Source organism: Bacillus rossius, chromosome 3 (assembly GCF_032445375.1).
Source record: "Bacillus rossius redtenbacheri isolate Brsri chromosome 3, Brsri_v3, whole genome shotgun sequence".
Lineage (NCBI taxonomy): Eukaryota > Metazoa > Arthropoda > Insecta > Phasmatodea > Bacillidae > Bacillus > Bacillus rossius.
Window position 1 is genome coordinate 15,722,486 of NC_086332.1, and position 26,461 is coordinate 15,748,946.

At 37.5% G+C, this 26,461-nt stretch overlaps 2 protein-coding genes across 2 annotated transcripts in view; one reads left to right on the plus strand and one right to left on the minus strand.

Annotated features, from left to right (window-relative positions):
- The window catches only part of LOC134530267 (nuclear receptor-binding protein homolog), a 178,057-nt gene extending 166,890 nt beyond the window's left edge, over positions 1 to 11,167 (minus strand). Inside the window, exon 1 of the mRNA XM_063364962.1 lies at positions 10,575 to 11,167. Within this exon, the coding sequence (XP_063221032.1) occupies positions 10,575 to 10,703 (129 nt within the window). The 5' untranslated portion in view covers positions 10,704 to 11,167. The remainder of the gene's footprint in view (positions 1 to 10,574) is intronic.
- Positions 11,168 to 12,202: 1,035 nt separating this feature from the next.
- On the plus strand, positions 12,203 to 15,116 carry LOC134530019 (uncharacterized). Its single transcript, XM_063364546.1, has 3 exons — positions 12,203 to 12,231; positions 13,437 to 13,827; positions 13,952 to 15,116. Exons 1-3 carry the CDS (start codon positions 12,203 to 12,205, stop codon positions 14,510 to 14,512), a joined length of 981 nt encoding a protein of 326 aa, XP_063220616.1. The 3' UTR covers positions 14,513 to 15,116.
- The last annotated feature ends 11,345 nt before the right edge of the window (positions 15,117 to 26,461 follow it).

The window sequence follows — 26,461 nt, forward strand, 5'->3', positions numbered from 1 at the left end:
GGGCGGATCACCGACCAAGCACATGCCGATACCCACCTGCACGTGCCCGATTGTGTTGCCGAGGTCACCTACAACCATGGAGTTAGGCAATTGTCTGGACACGTCATGCTGAGACGTAGTTCAAGTCACTTCACATCGCCGTATTGCCACGCCCAAAAAATTGCGGAAAACGGTGCTTGACCACGTCCAACGTTAAACAGTCGCTCCATACAATACAGTCATTTAAAACTTGTTTCCACAATGCAAATCTACACTTCAATGTTTTTGGGAGTCTAACATGGCGTTGTCCATAAGCTCCACTCGATTACCACGTCATCGTGCAGACGTTGCCACCGCCTGCCCACAAATACTGCACTCGAGACTTGGCAAACAGTGTAACGCCCCTCGTGCCCTAAAATTATATTATTTAGATTTAATAAAAAAAAACCTTGGAAACTGCTGGGCAAAATATTAAAGAAAAATACAAGTTATTGACCAGAGGTGGCACGAGGTGGAGAACAAGACAATTTGGAACTCCCTGCACACAAGCAACTTGGGAGCTAGTGGATCGTTAAATGGAATAATATATATGATAAATAAATACACTACATAAGTAGCTTGGTCTATACGGGCTGCTAACGTCCACATTAGACTAGCAAAAGCTCAGATTGATCCTTGAGAAAAGGTGCCTCAGTCCGCTGGCACAAAGTTTAACCACGTAGAGTACACCAGCCTAACAAAGTGTAAAACACCCCTTTTGTAACCAATCAATTTGAAAAAATAAAATTTCGAAAAATAAATTTAAAATTATAATAACAATTAAAAAAACGTGCCGAAATGCTTAATTTCCGGCACAACAGGTGCAGCAAACACACTGCCACTGGGGATGGACTGTGGAACCCAGGTGCGATGGCGGCTAGTCCCCGAGTCCCCCCGAGTCCCCCGAGTCCACGAGACGATCACGTGACCGTCGCGTCGCGGCGACGAGAGGGCCAGCAACTTCCCCGAGGGCAGTTAAAGTCGCAGGTCGGTATCGGCCAGCTGGCGGCCGTCCCACGGCTTTCATTGGCCAGTCGATTCGGTTCCGTCTCCGCGTCTGCGGCGTCTGCGGGCGGAGCGGGGCCGTGCCAGCCGGTCTCTCTGTCACCCCCTCTACCACCCCCTCTACCACCCTCTCTACCACCCTCTCTACCACCCTCTCACGTGGACAGTGCGGGGGGCGCGAACCCTCATCTTGGAATAAGAGCGCCAGGCCACCCTAACATCAGAGACATGAAGACATTTTCTGACCACCTCAGAGGACTCTCCCCAACCTCTCGTCATTTTCATTGGGCTCTACTAATATATTCCATTACGGCTTATGCATTTTATCGTTTCTTTAATGTGAAATGTTAACACAGTCACGTATGCATAAGTTCATACTGCAAAAAAATTTTTAACAGTTTAAAATTCATTTTCAGGTTAATTTCAACGCCCTTGAATAGTTCATTACTACAATAAGATCAACTAGAACGCTCATCTGTTGGAAAAATTTGTGTAGTTAAAAATATTTATTTTTTTGTAAAAAGTTAAGCCTTTCACACGGGCGTTCATCCATCTTTACCTATATTGCAGTGCAAATAGACGCCCGAAGCCCCCTCACTTCAACACTGCTTTAGACCTACATTTTGGAATAACGTTGTGTTCTGTGGTTCGCCCAGGCCTGGACAGTAGCCTGCCACACGAACAGGAAATTACTGCTCGACTACTAAGTTCATTGAAAGCAAACAAGGGAACACTTTTTTTATATAATTTATTTTGGAAATTAGCCTGTGCTTCAATTCGATACGGATGTCTACAGGCTGAACACATTCATATTGCTCAATATTCATGCCCCTCCTCGTGGGTGCGCCACTGCCGCGCCACGAACAAAAAAAAAAAACATCGTATTTTGAAGATAAACTTATAAAACAAAAAAAAAATATAACTAAGATACCCGCAATATAAACCGAAGATGCCATCATGGATTCCAGTTTTTAATAGCCATCAAATTGGCATCAAATTTAACCATTACCGTGTCAATATAATTGCAAAGATAACTGCAGAAAAACTGGATTAAGATCCGAAAGTGAATGAGGCATCACCAATGCAATAGCAATTGCCAGGAGACAAGGAAAGCATCCGCAGTAAATTAACAGCCGCTGCCATGGAGATTGCAAAAAAAAAATGGCCGAAAAGGGCTAAAAAATAAATTAAAAAATAATTACTAAGAAAAATTCCCAAAAATTTATTTGCTTCGATGTGCAAGCGAACCTCGCTCGCATGGAAGAACCACGTGTCAACTACTGTCACGTCTAGGCCTCCCTATCCGCGTCACGCGTAATACTAACTCTCTCTTCTACTAATGTTGTGATTTTACTAATAATCACTGTTGATATGTTCACCTACGAAAACGGCATAAAACCATGTAGGAAAGGAAGGATATTTTTTGGTTGAAACCAACTCGTGTTTTGTACCTTTTTAAGTAATTTAAAAAAAATAAGGAGTTTAAAAATACTTCGTATCCACAGTAATATTAATTAAGTTTACTGTTACCTCGTGTAGTTCACAATACGAAAAATTATTTTCATCCGAAAATGAAACTAATGGAAATCCTCTGCTTCGCCACTGACAAAAGAAATGCAGGTACAAAGTGTTTTAAGCGCTATGCATAGAGCATTGTAAAACACTTGGAAATTCATTGTGCAATAATAAATAACTTGCTACTTAAGGGGCCCGCCTCGTCAGGGGTGTATGTGTGTTAGTGAGGCGGGATGATAAGCGCGACGCTCGATGGTATTTCTAGCGCGGTATCGCCTCTAAGCTCAAGGCTCTGAACTGGCGCGCAGTCTTCTCGTCGTCAATTGATAACTGTGAAAATTTGTGCGGTGACCGTATTTTTATATTACGGGGAAATAAAGATAAAGGTGTAATGCAAGTCCCTTAAGTGCTTTCAAGAATCTGTACCACTTGTTTTACACCTAAAAATTACTCTGAAAACATGCGTTTCAGCCATTTTAACTCTTCTAGAAATACAGTTTAAAAACATGATCCAAAATTAAAAGTACTTTTGGGGCCTCAGTGAACTCTTAAATGTTTTTCGTAAACATACCCCACTCGGATATCTTGAGTAGTTTTGAAATCGCGTTGTTTTTCCTGAAGCTCTGCACACCGTGTGTGTGACCAGGTAGGCGGGCCCCTTAAGTCCAAAACCAAATAATAAGTCCACGAACCACAATGTGTTTTATACGGCTGGACTAAAAGCGTATATAGCAACTCATAGCAAAATGTAAGGGCCTTAACCAGCAAAGGGATATTCAGGAGGTGTAAGAACCCTTACTCCGAGGAAGGTCGGCCACCTCTGGTGTGACGTAGGAACGGCGGCACAGTGCCAGCAACTTTTCCAGTCCGTTTGATGATAGCGAGACGTAAACACAGGCTCCCCCTCCCAAGCGTCGCCGTATCACGCCTCGGACAACTCTCCCGCGGTAAACACAACCACAGTCTTCTTCCCGTGACGCAGTTGGCACTGCGGCTAATGAACACGATAAACACTCCGACCTGCGCGGCCCGTGAAAGAGATTCTTGTTCGTAGCGTCTATTCTCGGCCGTTAAATAAACCACGAGAGCGCGAATAACCGCGGTTAACCCCTCGAGAACTGCAATCTAGAACAAGGAATATATATTTTTTTTTATGTAGCACGATAACCTAAATTCTTAAGCTATAATTAGCTCGTATGATTTGACAACTACGGAGTATTTTCGGCTAGTCGGGAGCACATCATAGCGATACAGGTTCGATTCCCGGCAACGTCCAACCCGGATTTTTCACAAGTAGGACTCGTGGCGGACGTTACAGTGGGTCGATGGGTTTTCTGGGGGAACTCCCGTTTCCTCCACTCAACCTTTATGTCAATGCTCCATCCTCTTCGTATCTAATCATCCCCATGTCGACGAAATATTAAGTCTTATTTCACACATTGTACTATTCTTTTAACTACTACGAAAGGAAATGTTGATTCTAAATAACTCACCGTATGGAGAAAAAAATCCAGGACATTTGATAATTTTGCAGGTGTAACCTAAACACACTAGTGACTCTTGCCACAAAATAATGCGATGTCAATCCGGGACCCTTTGACTTCATGCATGACGATACTTACACTGTCTGCTATCACTGTGCCACGCAATCCTTGCCAGTCCCCCCTCCCCCTAACACAAGGTGCAAAAGTAGCGAGGTGTCGTAGTGGTAAAGAACTCAACTCATATTCCAGAGGCCCCGGATCACAATAGTATATGTATGTCCACCCCGGGTAATTTCGATTCTTCAATATTTTCCCAAAATCGTTCCAGACACTATTGGAATGTTTCTTTATTATAGATATGGCAGATTCTTTTTACCAAATCCCTTGTCAATGTCGTCGTTATGTATGTGTGTGTATGTATATGTATATATATATAATATCAATAAAACGAACAGTAGCGTGAAAATTTAAATATCAGCGCCACGACGCCGGATTGCAGCGCAGTGGGAGAAAGGTGATGTAGGGTGCCAAACATTAATCACCTTAAAAAAATGTCTTCGGATTATCAATACAACACCCCCCCCCCCCCCTCCGCCCAACCACAAAGCAGGCATTTCAGTGACGGAGTCAGTCTCTTGCCACGCACACTTTGAGAACAGCTGTGGCGCATCGTGCAGAACTTCGCCACGGTTGATGTGTTGTATTCAACAACCGCCTCTAACGCGTCACGCAGACGTTTCTTTTAATGTTCAGAGTTGTTAGGTCCAGGACCGGACCACTACGCCCCAACTGTATTCCAGGAAGTGGTGTTGCTGAGATGCTTTCGCGCAGCACATGTTGTATGGGCTAATGCACCGTCACGCTAAAACCACGTGTTGTGTGCCTCTCAGTTAGTGGCACTTCTTCCAAAAGCTCCTGGCTGGATGTGTTGAAAGTGGAGGCAGGCGTTAACGCACATTGCGCTAATCAACCAAAGCCAAACATGTAAACTTACCACAACCCTCATTCGCTGTGCTGCACACTGGACTGGTAGTTGCTGATGCGTGTAGCCGACTCAAGGTCTGCTCCCCGCTCGACGCCATACTTCCCGTGGAAAGCCTGAACATGTTACGTTACTGTGCTGCGTCCTCTCAGCCATTTTAGTAGCGCCTAGATGTGCGCGAAATTCAAATGTTCGCGCCTGTAACTTTTCAGGGTTGCTTTCTCGGACATGTTCTTTAACAAAAATAACATGTTTCAGTATTCCCTGCCACCACTTAGATTTATGTCCAGCAATTTCCGAAACACCCGTAGATACCTACAAAATTTGCTTTAAAACACAAAATTCAATGCAATCACCCAACACAGCGGGTAAAGCCGAGCCTTAATTTGTTTGTCAAAAATAATTCGCTAACAAACATAACAAATTCGTAATATCGTATTTTGTAATTTTGTGAGTTTTTAATTAATAGCCTATAGGCTGCTAAGAATACGTTGTTTTTTTTCTTCAACAAATCATGCCCAAACGTCGGGCACACAACCCACGGACGCATCCTCAAACCAGAAGCCAACAAGTAGTGACACTGGCCACGATGCAGATTTTAAACCAACCAAAACCGAACACAGCCTTAAGACAATTCACAAGAACACGTTCACGGAGACCGTTCTACGGTCCTCGTATCCACGCCCACGTAACCTCGTGTCCACGGCACTACCAGAGAGAGAGAGAGAGAGAGTCATAGAGAGAGAGAGAGTCATAGAGAGAGAGAGAGAGAGATAGAGAACGAAAGACGAGAGCGGTGGGCCAGGAGGCGAGAGAGAACAGACGGGAAATTCCTGTCCTCTCAGGCTGTCGGACTAGTCCCGCTATAAATAGACGCCAATGACTCAACGCGGTTCACGCCCCGGCGCATTCTTTATTCCCCCCCCCCCCTCCCCTTCACCCAAACTTCCGTACTTGAAAAAAAAAACACGGAGTGCCTTTCTACTTTGGAGCAGTCCTAATCAGCCCGGCCACCCGGACTGAAGCCAGTTCGGGGCTCTAGGCGATGTAGCAGGCAGAACCGCACGCACGATATTGTGCGACTAATCAACCTTGCCCAACACTTGAGAGATCTTGCTAAGTGTTTTCTTTTGATTTACGAAACGTTTAAGTATCAAGTCCTGACGTCATTAAAGGATCAGCCAGGATAAGCTTAAATTAAATTTATTTCATCAGTGAACAGATATAAACGATTGAAACTCACTCAACAGTTGAAAAAAAAAAAACACCTCTGTAGGTTTATTTCCATACATTATTGACTTTTTTTTTTACTCTACGGCAATTCTAGGTTTCTACATTACTTTAGTGACACGATATTTAGTCGCTTCAGACACATGATAACCACTTATCACATTTCCGGCAATTTTTTTTTAATCATTTTTAATATAACAGTCCAAAACTTTAGCTGTTTGGTGTTTTAAGAATTACCCATTTATAGTGTTAGGGCACAAAATGCAGGTATGAAGCACACACAAGATCAGAGAACTGTAAAAGGTATTCAAGATCCGACGACCCAGGCAGAAGTTCGGAATAGGAGAGGCCTTGAAACGCTCGCTGATCAGCTGGACAGAAATAGTGAGATAAACAATGAAAACAGTTGTCGCAAGGGAAAAGTGTCACTGGAAGGAACCGGCGATAGGAGAGGCACAGGAATGAAAATTCCTGATGGCTTCATTACATGAAGACCTAGGATTGGGGGGGGGGGGGGGGGGGGAGGAACAGGGAGAGTTACATAGGGCAGTGAAGAAGGCACTGGGGCTACTTACGAGGATGAATGTTTGCGCGAACACTTTGTTGGTCAGGCCAATGCTGGAGATGACGCTCCAGTATCAAACCAACACCTTAGGACGGAGGTGCCCGAGTTAAAAGGTCCAGCGGAATGAGTATGTAGAAGAGGGAAGACGAAGGCCATATATGATGGTTACAGACCGAGGGTGGGTCACGCTACATGGTATAAGGCGGGATGAAAAGCTCGTGAGGCTTTTCAAAGCGGTCCAGGAGTGATGGAGGATAGGGAAAGCTGGGGAGAAGACAGCAGAGGAAGTTCAAAGGAGGAGGAGACACCATGTATGGAAGCTGAAGAGGGATGGAGAAGTACAGAAAGAGGGAGGCACTATTTCTCAGTGAGGTCTGGTGGGAGTGAAACGAGTTTTTTGGGGAAGGAGGTGAGAGGATTTAGGTAGATGAAAATGGAAGTGAATAAAAATTCAATCACTACTCAAAGAATGCTTCAAGATCTTTAGAAACTCTATAAGAAGAAATAATATAAAAAAAACGGAATGAGATCTTGTAACCGCGGTGGGAAATCCACATGATCTCCTCCTCTCAAAAACAAACAAGCCATTAGGATAACACACGGTAGATAATAGCAATTATTGTGCCCATATGTGAGCAGCAGCACTATGGCTGTCTATTAACATATATGTTTTCCTAAATGCTGGCCAGGGATAGATGAGCGGAAACGTTTTAGCGAAGAGATTTAAGCCGACGTGTAAGTATACTCAATGATTTATGAAGTAAATATAATAATCCGTAACTTCAAAGTCAATTTTGTTCTACCTCCAAATTTACATAGTTGATACCAAGTGCCACATTTCCCAGCACAAAGACATATTGGAGGATTTGCTGTTATTATGGCTGCTTGCATGATCATATAAGTAAAATCCACGCAAAAACTTTGCAGGTTAATGGTATGGCGATATAAAGCTACTTTACTTTGCCCCAAGTCTCGGCACAGACTTCTTATGTCTACTTATTCAAAGGATTTAGTTACTTGATGCTAATTGCTGTGAAAGACTTACCTAATGCGTTTTTTAAGAGATTTGAGCAAAAATACTTAGCAAACGAATCCCTCATTACCATAAAACTTAAAAGATAGCCGCAAAATAAAATAGAAGAAGTCAACATAAATTTTGTCTGCCCCTGTGGAGACTCCTGACCAGTTACATTCACTAAAGGGCCAATGGCGATTGCAATAAATACAAGAAATACTAATTCAAATACAGAAAATCCATGACGACTGCAAACGGAAATTTCTAAACAAGACTGAGTTAAGACCGACTAAATAAAATTTAATGCCAAACCGTACATTGATACCTACAGACTGTAAAATTTTCTCTCTTAATTTGCTACTTCTCTAATCGATATAGGCCCTATAGACTTCTCGCTTCCTTTTTAAGTAAAATTCAAAACGTCAAAATAATATTCAAGGATTTTCCATAAACTGTAAAAAAAAATAAAGAATAAGAATTTCAAACTTTACACTACGATTTCCTACACTACATTCCAGGTAATATGAACAAGTTTGATTATTTGAGTGTTTCTTGCAGTCATGAAGCATAAAAATATTAAACTAATTGTCTCAATATTTTATCATACAAAAACTACATGCAAATTACATTGATCACAATAAAATATTTTCTCTAACGGAATAGATTTATGAGAGGCAATGTTTAAGTTAATGTTAGTGGAAATTTAACAGGAATTGTTGCCAAAAATAAATTCAAACATATTCAGATGAAATATACTTAAGTTATGAAGGCTACAATACAGAGGTTGTGCCCTAGCTTACATAGTGGGTTGACAAAAATAACACGTGGATTCGTAAATACAAAAATAGTGTAGGCTCAGTTTAGATATATATTAACAGCGCACACAAAATTAGATACAGATCAATGAAATGTATTTGTGGTAAAAATCGCCGCACACCCATCAACCCTGAAAAACTAGAGTCCTTGACATTTATAAATACTAGTAAGTATGTGTAGCAAAAAAATTAATAAGTTTTAAATTGCAAGCAACCTTGATATTTGAACTACATTATGGCGTTTAGAACACGATACCGAAGATATATTACACACAATATTGTATTCTATACTACAATAGTTTAGTATATTTTACGATACCGCATTATTTATTACATTCAACTATGATTTAAACGTCCTATAATTATTGTATACTTATTTAATCGCACGCCTTTTATCAAGATATTCCATTCCACTTTTTGCCAAACTCCTACTAGTACCACAACAGCACACACGCTATCATTAGTATTTGTTTTCACGACAATGTTCAGTCTAACTGTTGCCAATATTGCCTACTATATTTCCCTTCATTCCTCCATTCTAGTTAGTTATCATTGGCCAACTTTCATGAATCATACATTTATCCTCATCCCATCAAATAAAAATCATTTGTAACGCACGGTATCGTGTTCATTTAAGAGGAAATTTTTTCGTTTTATTTGTATTTCTATTTCAATGTTAGTCAATAATTACCATCGTATGTGTGCGCTCAAATAGGGTTAATCAACTGTTAACAACAGGAAATGCCTCATAGGATTTCTAGGTCAAATTTCTGTTAATTTAGCGTCAAAACAGCTGATTCACCCTATTTTGCGGACACGTACGATGGTAATTATTAACAGACACTGAAATCGAAACACAAATAAAACGAAAAATTTTCCTTTTAAAACGAACACGTACGTGCCAGTTGCACAGTACCAGTCACTGCAAGCACTGACACGTCAAGAGGTTTTTCGACAATTGGTAACTGGTACGCTATCTCAGTCTTAGGGTGACATATTACATATACAAATACATATATGCTGTTAAAAACAAATGTTTTTGCAAGGAAAAAAAATTTACGTTCTTTGTTTACTTATTGACGCGTCCAAACATATTTGTGTAGTACAATTATTCTAAAAGATGTGCCACATCAGCTAAAATATTCGATACCCAAATAAACAAAAAATGAGACAGAAAAATAACCATTTACTCCGGCATGAATGTGTTCAATGGAAACCGCAATCGAGTAGACTGCTTAAACATTTTCGTAGAACTAAATCACAGCAGTCTGAGAACGAAAATTGCTTGCTTTCATTTCAAATTTAAGCATCTGATTTATTCTAATACAAACTTATATCAATAAATAAAGACCTACATCAATATGATTAACAAAATAGTGCTATTATTTTCAAACATACTCAAAATCTGATGTTTAGTGAATCTGAATTTAGTGTATGAAGAGAAATGTTAATTAATACTTAGTGTATGTAGAGAAATGTTGATTAATACTTAGTGTATGTAGAGAAATGATGATTAATATTTAGTGTATGTAGAGAAATTAATGTGTATCTCCAGTACAACGTGTCTCAAAATAAACTTGTTCTTCAAACATATTGGGAAAAACACTCACATTACGGAGAAAGATGTTATTTGGTTCACACAAAATCAAGGAATACGTAGAAATATTTGAAATAAATATTTAAGAGGGAAATTTTAAATAAGGAACAAAATTAAACTAACCGACCGGATTCAAAATAGGGTAAGTTTACTACGGTATGTACACGCTCCGAAATTTAAAATACAACTCATCCAGATGAAAAAATCCTGCTTCCAAAAATTAATTTAAATCACGGTTTAAATAAAACTAGGTTTAACAAGCAGACTGAAACGCCATAGTATAATGTTAACAAACCAACCACAACACATGCGTTACCAAACACATCCACGTAGAAAGCCCTGGCCTACCTCCTCTCTTCTTTTCAACCACCTCCCGCACGGGCTTTCTTCCAAAATTTCACTTTCATCTTCAGAATCTTCACCACTTTCCCGCGGTGACTTGTGTTCAGGTTCGTTGCTGGACCGACTTCCTGGCATTACGACAAAAAAATAATTCGTTTACAAGGCGTTGACTCGATACGTCCCTGTAACGCACGCACGCACCACACTGTTCGAATGCCCGCACAGACTTTTCACAGCACAAAACACAGCCATTGGTGTCTCCTCCGACGAACTATCCATCAAATACAACTTACAAAATGATTACCGAGTCTGGTTCTGTTCTGTTTATGAAACACATCATTGGCTTAACGGAACAAAGCAGTCAGTCACTTGTTTATTGACATCATAATAACTTAAACAACACTCACTGAATTCGGTACCCAGTGAGTCAGCATTTACAACACTGCGCCACTGCGAAATCATACACATGACAATACCTTATACCGAAAATCAGACACTACGCTGAAAAGAAAATGTCCTCAACAACCACTCCTCCGAAATAAAGCATGCAGTTGCGCTTTGCAGACAGAATGCAGCTCAATGCATATTTTCCCAGTGCTATCAATAGTAAATTTCCCTCTTGACATAGAAAACTTTACCATCTGTAGCACACATATTAGCGTATTAGTAATATCTATATCATTTTTAATAGCACAATCATTGCAGTTTAAAGAAACTTCGTATTTTAAGTTTTTATTATCTATATTACGAACGATATCATTACAGGTAAAATACACTTATTAGTTTAAAATGTTTGTGAGAACAATGAAAACATTCCAAATTGAAAAGCGCATCTGCACGAAAACGTATATAATAAATTAATGAATTTTTTTTTCCTTTAATAAAACGAAATGGTTTTTGGATAAGTCAATAGAGAAAAACAAAGTATTAACGTATTGTTTTAAAAGAATGGCAGCACTGTAGTGTTTAATGGCGGACGATTTATGTTATGCGTAGCAAAAATCAAATCTTGTGTACACGTGAAATGTATGAACACTTTGTTACAACGTGAACGTGAACTACGTGATGTGGTTACAGCTTCTCGAACAAACTGTATCCCTCCATATTTCTGAAGCTTCGCAAAATCATGTTAAATGTAACATCATGTTGATACTTCCCTAACCTAAATCCCAAGAATTTGAAGTTGATGCTATAATATGTAGCTCACAGGTAGAGAAATATTTACTGTTAAAATTTACTCTTACAAGTGACACGTAAATATTATATAAACCTACAATTCATTAAGGTATGAATTTGATTTCATGCAAATATTTCTGGTGTATAAGCTTACACAGTTTTTCTTTCCAGAGCTGTAAGAAAAGAAAGGCATGGAGAATGATGATATATGGGGAGAAGAGCTACCAGATGAAACAATTGACGAGCTGTTTCGAGCATCACAGTCTTGCACACAGTTAAGCGATAACCAAAAACCAAGCAATGCTATTATTACTTCAGCTAGCAGTGATTGTTTTACATCATTTAGAATTCCGAACATTAAAGCTGCTCCTGCTGCTTTAACAAAAAATCTAGTTAGTCTTCCGCCTCAAAAAAAAAGTGCTTTTGTTCCAAGGAAAATATCAAAAATGTGTCTGGGAATGACCACTGTAGCTGAAGATAGCAAAGCGTTTGATAATGCTTTCCAGCTGTCGAAGGAGTTTCATATATCATCTGATTCATTGAAATTGTCACAAGAAGTTCATAGACAAAATGAGCCTATTTTGCAGCCATCATGCTCCAAAAAAGAAAATAATTGTAAAAAGGTTCAAAACAATTCTAAGTCATGTGTGTATTTAGGCCCAAATAATTCATCTGTGCTAATAGATAATAACAAGCAACATGAAGCGGAAAAAATGATCAAACCTAGTACAGTTACTGTGATAAATAGCAGGCCTAAATTACATGGTGCTAAATGTAACCTGGTGAAGCAAAATAACAATGTATCACATAATAAAACATTATTAAATGCTTCTTCATTACATGCAGAATTGATCAATTTGCAGCAAAAGTCAGAGAAGGTTAAGCGAAACAGACATGAATTAGTAGTAAAGCCAATCCCAGTAGAAAATGATGAAACACCACATACATCAGTAGCAAGAGAGATATGTGAAAAAGAAAGGTCCCAACTTTTACCAAGTAAATTAAATAAAATGAAGATTGCTGAGAGGAAATTAGCAGACAGTAAGTGTAAGATAAATATTGACTTATCAAAACACACCCATCAGACTATATCCAAAAAATTCACTTTCTCTCTGAATTTACTGAAGGCTACATTTCATCGGGGAATACTATTTGGTGATTTGTTGGGGCCTTGTATTTTTGAGAAGTCACTACCTGAAAGTCCACTTATTGAACTCAGAAATGTGCAAAGTTTCTCAGAACGTAAAAAGAAGAAACAGGTTCATTTCGAAAAGCTTTTAGCAGATTACAATCGATTGAATAATGTGTCCCTGTATCAGAATCGGCGATCCACGGAACACTGTTATACGTCCCTCCATAGATTGATCCTCCTGGAGTCACTTGATAGTACCGGTGCTAAACTTCACGTTGAGAAGATAGTGTGCGAAGTGACTGCTTTGCTCGGAGATCAGCTGACCTTACTACGAGAACTGAAACTCTCTTCTACAGAACTTCAGGAATTAGACAGGGAATTAGCTGAAATGCCCAACAGAGGGGAAGCCCTAGCCATCTCACTCACATCACCTCAGTTCTGGCACAATAAGGAAGCAGGTGTGGAGGCCCGCAGGGGCCTCGGTGCTCTGGTCGCGCTCGTATCGCTATCTCAACATGCCGTCAACTTGGTCACGGGTGCTTCGGAACCATCTCCTGCAGTACAGGCCACGTCGGTACAGAAAAACGACAGTTCTCCTTACGTTTACAAGGAACGGCAAAGCGACGCAAGAGACACGCACGTTCCGTACAGGAACATGAAGTTCGGTTTCCTCACCCTCGTGCGAGACCTGTGCACAGCCATCAGGCAGGAGAGGCGGGCGCTGGCGTACACCGGGGTTCTCGCCGGGGTCGTGTCGCTGCTGACGGCTGCCCGTATCGCCTGCTCCGCGCTCCTCGGAGAAAGCAGGCAGTTGCTGTGCGAGATAGTGAAGGAGGTGGTGTTCTGTCGGCCGAGAGTCGAAGTGGTGGTGCCACTGGTGCACCTGCTGAGCGTGGCCAACCCGGACGTCCAGGTCAGCGGGTCGCTGTGCCGCAACTCCCCCAAGGACAAGTACGTAGAGAAGTGCGGGGTGGTGTTCTTCCATTCGGAGGACTCGTGTGTGCTGCAGGTGCTGTGCTGCCTGCTGGAATACCAGCGCGTGCCTGAGGGCGTGCTCGCCGTGCTGTGCCACCAGGTGGTGCGCTGGCTGTCGGGCAGCTTCCTCGCTCCCGGCAGAGGCCCCCACTGGCTCCAGCCGGTGGCGGAGGACTCCCGCCCCGCCTGTGCCTGTCGACGGCGGGTGGCAGAGGTAACCTGCAACCTCCTGCACCGCACATTCCTCAACTTCGTCGAGCTGGACCGGAAACGCGCCGACGATTCGTTCCCGCTCGCTGCCGGTGGCCATCACGAGGAGTCGCCCGTCTTGTGCAAGCTGAGGGACACGTTGCGAGAAGGCATAGCGTTGTTGCACAGGCTGGAGGACCGCAACCCCGACTTCATGATCAACGTGGCCAGCTCCGAAGGGGAGTGGCAGTCCTTCGTGCTGGGCTGCAGTCGGAACAGATCCGTCCTGCGACTGACGGCAGAGCAGCAGCGGTGTCTGGAGGAGCTTGTGGCATCCGTGGAGGTAGATGTAGTTGCAGACAGCAACTTGCCCAGTCAGGCAGACTTAGATGTGATTTTTGAACATCTTTGGAAAGACAACTTAAGATACATACGCAGAAACTACGTGCCTCCAAGAAATAGTAACTTTTAAATTGAGTTACCGCTCGTTAAAACATCCGCACTCCTCAAAGGTCCACGTATCAATAATAAATGTTTGGACAACTAAACTAGGCTGCTTATAGTTAGCTATTTGGGTTGATTAATTTTAGATTCAAACCATATTTAAAAAAATGCAGTTACTGTATATTATCTAAGCATATAAGTTTAGCATGAATAATAAATATTCTTGTTTTTAACTATGATAAAGCCTTAATTGATTGTTTCTGTAACAATACTGGACATTGCTGATAACATTTAGTGTTATAGTAATTTTTATTTTGTTAGCAATAACTTGTTTTTTGTAATAATTTATGTGAAGCACAGACTGATTCTTGCCAAATTTACAATAGTCAAAATTAATTTACATGTCATACATTATTTAAAAATTTGATGTGTACAATATGTTTTTTTTTTTTTCAAATTGTATTCCTGTTTTGATTTAGGTATTTCAAATTATATGTTTTTCTCTTGATTATTTGGTGCTGTTAAAAGTAACTAACTATATGTGTTCTTTTGTGTGGAGTATTTTTGTGTGTGCAAATTTTTTTTGTCAAATGTGTGCTAAATTTTGTAAATTAAAACAGACAGACTTTAAATGTGGCCTTTTCATGTGTGTGACCATTTATAGATAATTTATATATATGTATGTTTAGCTTAAAATATAATTCTTATAAAAAAGTTATAATTAAAAAAAATTTTCTTTGCCTGATGACTGAATTCATTCATGTTCATTAATTTTGTTTTCATAGGAATAGTTCATTTTTTAATTAATTTCTACATATATTGTGCAGTTTCTTAGCCATCTAAATTAATTATATTATACAGGCCATTACGTACCTGTAATTTTTCTCTAAATTGTTAAAGGATATTTTTGTACATGCAGTATTTTGTGATATTTATTTATACAATATTTAGCTTGTAGGTACACTTTTGTTTTTTTATATTCTGAAAACAAATTTGAGAAAATATTGTACATATTAATTATTTGTAGCTATTTAAAACAAATTAAATTTATTTTAAATGAGGAATTTTGTTGTGTCCTAACTGCATTTTTGTAAATGCATCAGTTTGGAAATGTTTTGGAATGTTGATCTTGGGAATAGAAATGATTTTCATTTGTGGTAGCTTCACTTTATTTTAATAAACCTGGGCCATGGCGATTAAGTCGTCAATTATCACTCGCCTCCCACCAGGGCAATCGAGTTCAATACCTGACAAGTTCAACTCCAGAATTAACACATGTGAAGAAAAAAACATTGCGAATGTTGCATTAACTCAGTCAGGATTTTCTTGAGATACTTTCATTTACCCTAACAATGTCCTCTGTTGCTACTTCATCTCATTGTTTTAAGTATTTCATTTGTCTGTAATGGTCTAGTATATATGTATGTACTATGTTTGGTCATTTCTTATGTGACTGTAGTTGGTTGTAAGATGTGTAATATATTAGCAAAACTGAGTTCCGCTTATATTTTATGAACCGACATAGCTGAAACATTTTAGACGGTACTAATGAAAACACATCCCGTTGTTAAAAACTTTAAAAAATATTTACGTGGTTGTCTATAAAACAAAAATTTGCGATGGTGGCGATAATGGTAGTCAGGCAGTGAGCGGACATTAGATTTCACCAGTGATGCAAGGTATCAGAGCTCTTGCTACTGTGTTCAGCTCAAGCCTGGATTCATGGAGTGTTAGTGGTAGTAGAAAATGATAAACCTTCACGCAAATACAATGACAATTACATTTTTAATTTAGATCTAAAATAATATTTCAACACAGTAGAATGTTGTTTTAACATGCCTTTCATATATGGGCCTGTAATAGAGCAGACACTCTAGAGTCTAGATAACCATTAATACTTTGAGTAATGTACATTGTTCAAGATGTTTTTCAGTAGAGAAAACAACCAGCAAGTGATTCCTTAGAAGTAAATACGACAAAAAAAAAGACCTTATGTGTTCTAAAATTGAAGTTACTCTGGCAAAAAATTGGTTTGTAGATCAAACCTAAGCTGTAAAAAAGGCTAATGCTAAACTTTTGTTTAACAGCTTGACAGGAACTCGTTAGAAAGAATCCTAAAAATTCAATCACGAAGTGAGTATCGTTAAACAACAATGTTTACAATACATCCTCCAGGAATTAACATTAGACTTAATTTTAACCAAAACAAGGTTTGCTATCCATACATATGCGATAAGGATATGTGGGGTTCTCATTTTGACCTCGGTTATTAACATGACAAAAATTCCATATACCCACTCTGTAATTTCTTACGTCCATGCTTAACATATAAAGTAGTTGGAACACACTTGGTGTGTTTCGAGGAAAGACTAACTACATATTGTAGCTGTTATCATAATTTGACTGCTGGAAAATGTTTAAATAGTTTTTGTTTCATGGTCCACAGACCCCAAAACTATCGTAATCTCAAATGTTTTTGAATATATTTATAATCACTTTTTTTGTGGACATGTTAACTGCCGTAATTTTGCACAAATCACTTCCAAAATAATAAATATAATATAGTACTAATGAAAAATCTTTGTAAAGTTAGTTAGTGAGTAAAAACTGAAAAAAGGGGATAGATATGGGAAATTTTTTTAAACAGAAAAATCGCCATAACTCTCTTAAATATGACAAATATAGTCCGGTAAATTAGACCAAAAAATAGGAGTGAAGTTACAAATATTCACACCCAGCTGAAAATTGGTAGGATTGTTCAAAACACCATCATAAATGAAATCTAAAAAGTCCTCATCGATCCGATACCTGGAATAAATTTACTCGGAGTCAAAAGTCACAAAAACGGGTTTTATTTGCGATTTTCAGCAAAACCATAAGTTTTATCATTAAAATTAGCCCAGGCAAAAATTGTAGATCAGATAATCATCTATAAAAAATGTCTAAATACTTTTTTCCTAAGAGCCACCATTTTTTAAATACGTATAACGATTCAAAAAGTTGAAAGAGTTGTAATCTTCATAATATGTATAAGTACACCATGTATATACATCACTGAAGCTGTAATACAAGTAAAAATATTATTCTATCGGTCAGGGTAACTTACACATATAAAATATTATAAATGTGAGAATGTCGGGTAAAAAGAAACCCAGTCCCTCATTTTATATGCCAGTGTAACCTTGAGCAACATGTCTCCTATTCATTTGTCTGCGTGGCTAGGGTCATATACCGTCTTTATCGTAGAATGCCCAATACATTCAATACTATTAGTCTTGATTGCCACTCCGGAGTAAAAACACGTGTTTATTCTAACCTATATTTTTTAACCTATTTCGTGCTGTTTTGAGTTTTATAACAAAAATGTCAGAATATTGTTTTATTTGTGCTAAAATTTTAACTAAAGGTGAAATTGTTACTGTTGAACGTGGTATAAAGACATTAATCAATGCAATTACTGAAAGAGCTGATGAATTTTCAGAATATCTTAAGAGCAGAAATCTGTGACCATACATGTGGAGTGTCGTAAAAATTATTCTCGATAGTGTTCTATTGCTGCAGCTATTAAAAGACAACATGAAGAACAAGAAGCCAGTACATCTACTGAAAGTCCTCCTCATACTAGAGCACGTGTAAGTGAATCAGCTGTTTGGAATTGTGTGCATATTATGACAATTACAACTCTTTCAACTTTTTGAATTGTTATATCTCAAAAACGGTGGCTCTTAGGAAAAAAAAAGTATTTAGACATTTTTTTATAGATAATTATCTGATCTACAATTTATGTCTGGGCTAATTTTATGATAAAACTTACTGTTTTGCTGAAAATCGCGAAAAACCCGTTTTTGTGACCTTTGACCCCGAGTAAATTTTTTCCATGTGTCAGATATATGAGGACTTAGAATTCATTTATTATGGTGTTTTGAACAATCCAACCAATTTTCAGCTGGGTGCGAATTTTTGTACACTTGGATGTCTAAATTGACCGGACTAATATTGCATCCCTAATCTTGTTAAAGTAATGCCAAAATCTTTTGTCTAAATTTTGATACGACCAGCTATAAGAGCAACAGATAGAAAAGTGGTTTGGAGGCAAAAAAAAATCATAATTCCTATACTAGTAGGTATGCTGTCAAATCCATTCCAATTCATTATAAACCTTCATATATAAAACTTAAGTAAAAAAAAAATTTTATAAGACGAATCATTGCTGCAAAGCATTGAAAAAACATGGGTTGAGGACAAAACTATTCATAATTCCTCTATTAGTTACAGTATCATATCTGTTATAATTTATTGTAAATTTGTAACTGATTCTAAATATTATCCAAAACTTTTGTCAGAAACAAATTTTGTTAAGACCAACATTTACTGCAAGAGGTTAAAAAAAAAAAAAGGCTGAAAAAAAACTTGTAACTTCTTACTGTGTACATTATCAAATCTGTTCTATTTGTTTAAACCTTCCATATATTATCTATCTACAACTTTCATTTGAAATACTTTTTATGACTAACCATTACTCCAATGGATGGATAAACAAGGGTTGAAGGACGAAAAAATCATAACTCCTATGGTAAGTAAACTATCATATTCATTATAATTTATTGTAAAAATTCTAAACATTATCTAAAAATTTTGGGTAAAACAATTTTTGATGATACGAACTAGTACTGAAAAGGAGTTGAGAAAACAGAAGTGGAAATAAAAAAAAAAATTCAAATCTTCCTTACTCCAAACACTATAAAATTTGTTAAAACTTATTGAAAAACTTCTACATTAAGTATATCTTAACCTTGGTCCAAAACAAATTTTTATATGACCACTTAGTGCAAGGTATTAAATATATGTTTAAGGGTGAAATAATTCATAACTATTTTAGCAGCATTGTATGAAATTAGTTTTAAGTTATTCAATGCTAGATGCAGTTAATTGAAAGCATTTAAAACAATTTGCCTGCATGGAATATAAGAAAATGTTAAATCAATAATTTAAAATATTGGAGAGACAGGATGTTACGTACATACATTAAGTTCTTAGAGCATTCTTTTTTTCTATACTGTTTTGAAAATTCCACAATAAATAGTTACTTCAAAATCTACCTGCACCTGAAGGAATTTTTTTTCAAATACATGCCAAAAGCAAAATTTGTGTTGCCTATTTGTTAGGCAACATGCACCAAATAAATGTGATAATGTGGAGGAACAATGAAGGGAATCAGTAGTACATAAGCAATATCTATATACTGTGGCTGCAAAATAAATACTGTAAACCAGTTCACCCAAAGCATCCTCTATCAAAAATTTACAACAGAAACCAATACAAACCCAACAGGAACCTCAATGTTTCCTGTTGTGTGACATATGTGATGTAAGTGTATTTTATTGGATCCTATTGGTTTCTATTGTAAATGCAATGGCTATTGGATTTCAGTGGTTTCTGTTGGGAGAAATTGGCTAACATTCAAAAATAGGTATTACAGTGTATTCTGTTGTGAAACAGTAGGTATACTAGTTTTAATTGAGTTTAGTGGCTTCCATTTTATCTGTTGGGTTTGTTGGTTTTTGTTGTAAAACATTCTGTTGAGGTGTGTTGTTTTCTAATGTTTCCAATTGTATTCTGTTGTATCATATTGGTTTTTGTCATAAGGATTTCTGTTGGTTCTTGTAGTATGGCATTTTGTTGTTTTCAGTTGTAATTTAGTTACTTCTATTGTGTTCTGTTAATTTCTTTTGGAAAGCACTTATTTGAAGTCTGTTGTATTGTAGTGATTTTCATTGTATTATGATGGTTTTTATTGGTTTCTGTTGTAAGTCATTCTATTGTTTTCCATTGTATTCTGTTTATTTTTGTTGGAAGCCATTATTTAGATTTCTAGTGGTTTCATTGGATTCTCTTGTTATTCATTTCTGCTGTAAAGCATTATATTGTTTTATAATATTTTCCATTGTATTCTGTTGGAGTCTGTTGATTTCTAGTGTTTTTCATTTTTTTATTGTTGGTTTCTGTATTACGGCATGCTATTATTTTGTGTTGTAGGTTGAATGTTTTTCATTGTAATCTGCTGTGTTTTGTTGTTTTATGTTGTAGGGATTTCTGTTGCTACATGTTTATTTTAATATTTTATATTTTAAATTGTTGTATTTTGTACTTTTTTATTAAAAGATTTCTGTTGTACATATTAAAGTTGGGTTATGTTAAATTTTCAAGGGTTTAATTGTATTATTACATTATTGTTGGTAACTTATCCTAACAATTTCTAGATTACCAAATGATAAGCTAAAATAAAACAGAAAACAAATTTCTGTAAAACAATATAAACAAGAAAATTCATACTGAATCCATTTGAAAAACTGTAGAATTTAGAAATCATAACAAAACCCAAGAAAAACACTAGAAAGCAATTTTAAAAAAAAACCTAAAATAAACTAAATTCAAAAGAAAATCCCAAAAATTCAATAGAATTCAATTAACGAAACTACCATAACATAATGAGACAAAAACTACAGAATACAATGGGAAACACTCAAAAACAACAGAATGTAATGTAAAACACTAGTGCGTAAAAACCTACAAAATACAATCGAAACCATTAAACCACAGGCCCAAAAAAAATACATTACAACAGACACAAACTCAATACAAAACACTAGAAAACAACATAGCCCAACAATGTCATACCACAAAAACCAACAAAACCCATAGGAAAGAATGCAAAACACTATAAATCATTAGAAACCATCTAAATCCAATAGAATTCACTAAAATACAATAGAATCCATGAATTTGGTGATTACTAGAGCACACAACTAATTATGCAGAATGAGTATGAATTCAACAGAAAAACTTTGGCTGCAGGTGTATTACATAAAAATAAGTTGAAACATACAATACAACATATTGTCTAAAGTGCTTCCCAAGACTGATACATGCCTATGAAGTTACGCTGAACCAGTAGTATTTTGAAAATAATAAAGACACTATTTATGATGAAATGCCAAGAGTCTGTGTAATATATAAATTAACAAAGTTCTACAAACACTGCAAATCTTGTCACCGAAGTAAAAAATAAAGTTATTTTATTTGAAATAATTTAGGGTAACACTTGTATTTCCCATTTATTTTGGCGATGCAGATGAATAATGTGGATTTTAAAGGCTAATTATCAATCTATCTGTTGTAAATAGCAAAAAAGGTTACCTTGTACTACCCAATACCCCACCGTTTCACAAAAAAATAAAATAAAATTTGAAACAAATACTTTGATGCCTGGCAGGTGTGCAACACTCACAACACAATATTTGAAACAGCTGCCTAAAATCAGGGGCACAGATTGTTAAGTGATGATATTTCGAAGAAAACAACTGCAGATATAACTTAAAATCACATTAATGTGAATAATAAACAAACAATGTGTGTCATAAAACACCACAGGAGAAAAAATGTGGCTGCACCTTTATTTGTGAAGAAAGATTATGTTGTGTAGGACGTGTGTAGTAGAGAGGTTGGTGGCCCTGCGGGGGTCGGCAAGATGGTGTTTGTGAAGTCGTTTGGTTGAGTGTGTTGATATCGGGTTCAGGCCCCCCCCACATCATTCTGTGGGCCCCGTTGCTAGAAGTCATAATGCCCCCCTTTCCCCCCCCCCCCTTTTTTTTCTAACAGAGATAAAAAAATGTTTTTTTCTTTTATGTACATTGTTTTAGTTATATTTTTTTTTAACTTTTTCACAATTATTTTTAAAACACATTAAAACTAGTTTTAAGTCAGTGTTTAGTTGTCAACGTAAATTTATTTTGAATAATGGTAAATAAATGTGTGTAGGGTGTTCTGCACTGTCAACATGGTGTCACGTCAATTGGTGGTGGTTTTGTTACTCACAGTTGTAGATTCAGACAAGTTCTGTACGCACAGCATATTCCGAATAATATTACTCTGGTGTAATATTTCATTGGTAACTAAATTTAGGCCTTACTGTTTAATTGTTTTCTATGATTTATTTAAAATTGTCTACTTTTTTGTTTTAAGTTTTTTTTCTTTCTTTCGCAGGCCCCCTAGACCCATGGGCCCCGTTGCCATAGCAACGGTAGCACCGGCCATGTGGGGGCCCTGATCGGGTTCGGGAGTGAAAGGACACAAGGAAGATGATGAACAGTGGGCGAAGCACTAACAGCATGTCAGGAAGGACACAATAGATTATGTCATGAACATAACTTTTTAATGAAAGAATTTTTACCTTAGGTTCAACAGTTCACACAATTTAGTAATTAAAATCTGAAGATTGTGTTTAAATATAAAAGTCTTTATAACAACTGCCGGCACTTACATCAACATAAACACAACTACTTAGTGCTTGTCAATGCTATGGCACAGTTGTTTCAGTTTAATTAGTCGTTCAATGTTTCCTTTGAAATACCTACCTTCATTTGCATGTAGATATTTTTAACAATCAATTCCCTTGATTTTAGGCAACTGTTTCAAACCGAGTGTTGTGAGTACTGCATACCTGCCAGGTGCCAAAGTTTTCATTCCAATATTTTTTTTTTTCTTGTGAAAATGGGGGTAAACGGGGTAATACAACAAATAAACAGTTTTTGTTATTTTGGACATGTAGATAAATAATTGGCTGTTAAAAACCACTTTGTTTCACAGCATCATCAAAATTTATGGAAAATAATGGTGTTATCCTACATTATTTCCAATAACTATTTTAACTTTAGTAAAAAGTTTTGCAGTGTTTTTAGAACTTTTTTCAGTTAGATATTATGTTGATGCTTAGCATTTCATCATAAAGAGTTTTTTTATTATTTTCAGAAAAGCACCAGTTAAGCTGCAATTTAAAGGCATAGGTACACCAGAATTGTGAATCACCGTAGACCCTATGTCAATATATATTTTCAACTTATTTTTATATAATAAACCTGCAGCTAAAATGTATCCGCCAAATTCAAACAGCCAGTATACAGTAATTTCATTAAAATATTACCAACCAATACTTCAGAATCATCACGCATTCATCCTTGCATGCTGTGACAGAATGATGTATCAGCTGGATGGGTTGATCGGCAATCTAACATTAACTGATTTCATGTTCTCTCATAAAAAAAAAGTTGAAAGTGCATCTCATTGAGGGTGCCATGCAGTGAATGACACAGAATGATCACAACCAAATATGCAAGAAACAAATGAATCTTGTCTGGTAGCTTCACACACTATTTTTAATTGTGTGCAAACTTCTTCATGTTACAGCTACAGACGACGAATACCTAGTAAAGGACACAAGGGGCCTGCCTAGTCAGAATTGTATCTGTGATGGTAAAACGGGATAAGTGCAATGCTCAATGGTATCGCCTCCAATTGCAAGGCTGTCAACTGGCGTGCAGTCTTCTTGTGCATAGATGAACCATGATGTTTGAGCGTAACCATAAAATATGGCAGAGAAAAAGATAAAGGTGTAATGAAAGTCCCTTGAGTGCTTTCAAGAATATGTAGCGGAAGTCAACGACGTCTCAAGTAAATATCTGCAACCACTCGACCCATTATAGGTGTGGTCAAAGCTTACCACCAACTGCACCACACCATGGGGACAGGCGGTTGTGTGGTCAGAACATTTTTGACTCCCACAAAGGTGATCAGCAAAATAACCAGAATTTTTTATATGTGAGCAACGCAGCACATGTTGGGTGTACTAGAACACCTGCTTCTCTTGCCTATTCCATCTGTGAATGCTGCAATTTTCTAGATTCATATGTCACACCACGCTAATGAGAAATGTGGTAGCGTTTGGGAATTTTGTGGACTATGTTTTTGACGTGATGTCTTATAAACGCCGGCTGCACGCACAAAAAAGCATGACTCATTGTCACGTTCTGCCTGAGCCGAGCGTGCAAGAACCGGCCAACCACCGTGCTAGAAAATCTGCTATAATATCAAACAGGTTAAGGCAGGCTTTTTAAATAATTGTTCGTGATTATATTTCAACAAATTATTTAAATTAAATTTGCAAAAACTGTAAATAATATTTGAAAAATAAAAAGTATGCAATTTTTCATTAATGTTTTCTTATGACGTTATAACGTAAAATGATCGTCCATAAACCGACTTTACAGACAAATCCTTTTTTTTTAAATACCTTTGATGTGTAAAGGTAGCTTCTAAATTTGAAAGCAAATCTACAATTGGAGCTGCGCTGTCCCTTAGTGGGAATTAAACAAAGAGTTGGTGGTATTCACCATACAACTCTTGTACTTTGAGTTGGTGAAATGGGTGCACAGTTGTTCCTCGCAAACATTCCAGAAAGTTTTGTGGCTGCACTTTCTTTCCAGACACATGTGCTTTGTGAACGGCTGCAGGCCAAAAGTTTTAATATCGCCTCTAAGTTCTAACTGTACGACTATGCACATTTTCGTCTATTTACTGCCTCAAATGTTATGCGGCGAGCAGAAAACCTGCCTGCCGTATCCTGCCATCCCCTTCCCTAAGTGTTTCACAATAAGTGCCGTCCTTAAATTTGGGTTGCTTTTTATATTCGTCTTCAGTGGAATTCTGAGCACAAGCAAAATCTTTGTGTACGATCTCAGCTTATTGGACCATATGATCCTTCTGCTGGAGAGGGGGCAGTCACCCACTCCACCCCCTCCCCTTCCTTGTATTTAATTTTTTTACCCATGGTGGCAAGTTAATTTTTTTCTTCTCGGTTCCTTGGTCCTGTCATAAAACTTCATGCAGAGAAATTTGTGCCAGGCTGAAGGAACACATAAGAAGCATTTTAATACCCCAATTCTCAGAGGCATCCTTTTCACAGAACTAATATTGGGAGAAAGTTACCATCAAAGATATATGTTAGCAGTAATACATGCACACCTTGCAGAGCCGTTGCTGAAGTGTTCGATCACGCAATGTTCCAATTAAAAGCTTGGGAAATAAATAGCACGAGAAAAATATATTATTGGCATCATAAAAACCTGTCGTGAAAGACACGTGAAGATTTTCTTAATGACATTGCTAGTTCACTGTTATTTACAACGGCAGAAGAGGGAAAGTTAACTCAACTCTGCTTAAGATAAGATTGCATCAATCATGTAAACAAAAATTCTGGCTATACCCCCCCCCCCCCACACACACACACACACACACACACAAATGTCCATCATCCAGCTGAACATCAGCCAGTGACGACACCTGCCGGCAGATGGGCGGGTGGAAAGTATCATAACAGCAGAAAACATGCCAGGCGGAGAATGGAGATGTGAACCAGTAGTCGGGGAAACCTACTCGGTTTGAAGTGTGACAAATGTAACTGCTAGTGTTTTATTAAAGATAACTTTTAATTCTCTATGATAAGTGCAGATAAACACATAATAGAAACTTATAAATATGGTCACAAGTACTGATTTGAAAAGTTTGGTGCAAGGCTTATTCTAATCAACCAATATGATCTATTAGGGGTGCAAAGCTTATTCAAAGTGTTGCTTATTTGGGTGAATACAATTTTTAAACAGATATTGGTTGTTCCATTTAATATTAATAAGACATCCTAGAAGTGCACGACTTTGAGTTAGCAAAATATGCTATGGTATGATAAGGCTCTTGGGAGATATATACCTAACAATGAATTTTGGTACTGTAAGTTTACATACATTATCAACCATTTTGTTCCTTTTCTTGTCTGTAACTTAGTTTCTCCTCCTTTCATCACTACATAGTATAAAACAAAGTCACTTCTCGCTGTCTGTCTGTCTGTCCCTATGTATGCTTAGATCTTTTAAACTACGCAACAGATTTTGATGCATTTTTTTTTTAATAGATAGAGTGATTCAAGAGGAAGGTTGATGTGTATAATATATGCATAATATAATAGAGAAACACTAATAATTTTAGAGGTTTCTAATGTGATGTTGTAAATAAACACATTGTTTTGCGCTTGCATTGCAAACGCTTGCTGAACCCTACGAGATAGATCAAAATAATGTACTACAAACTA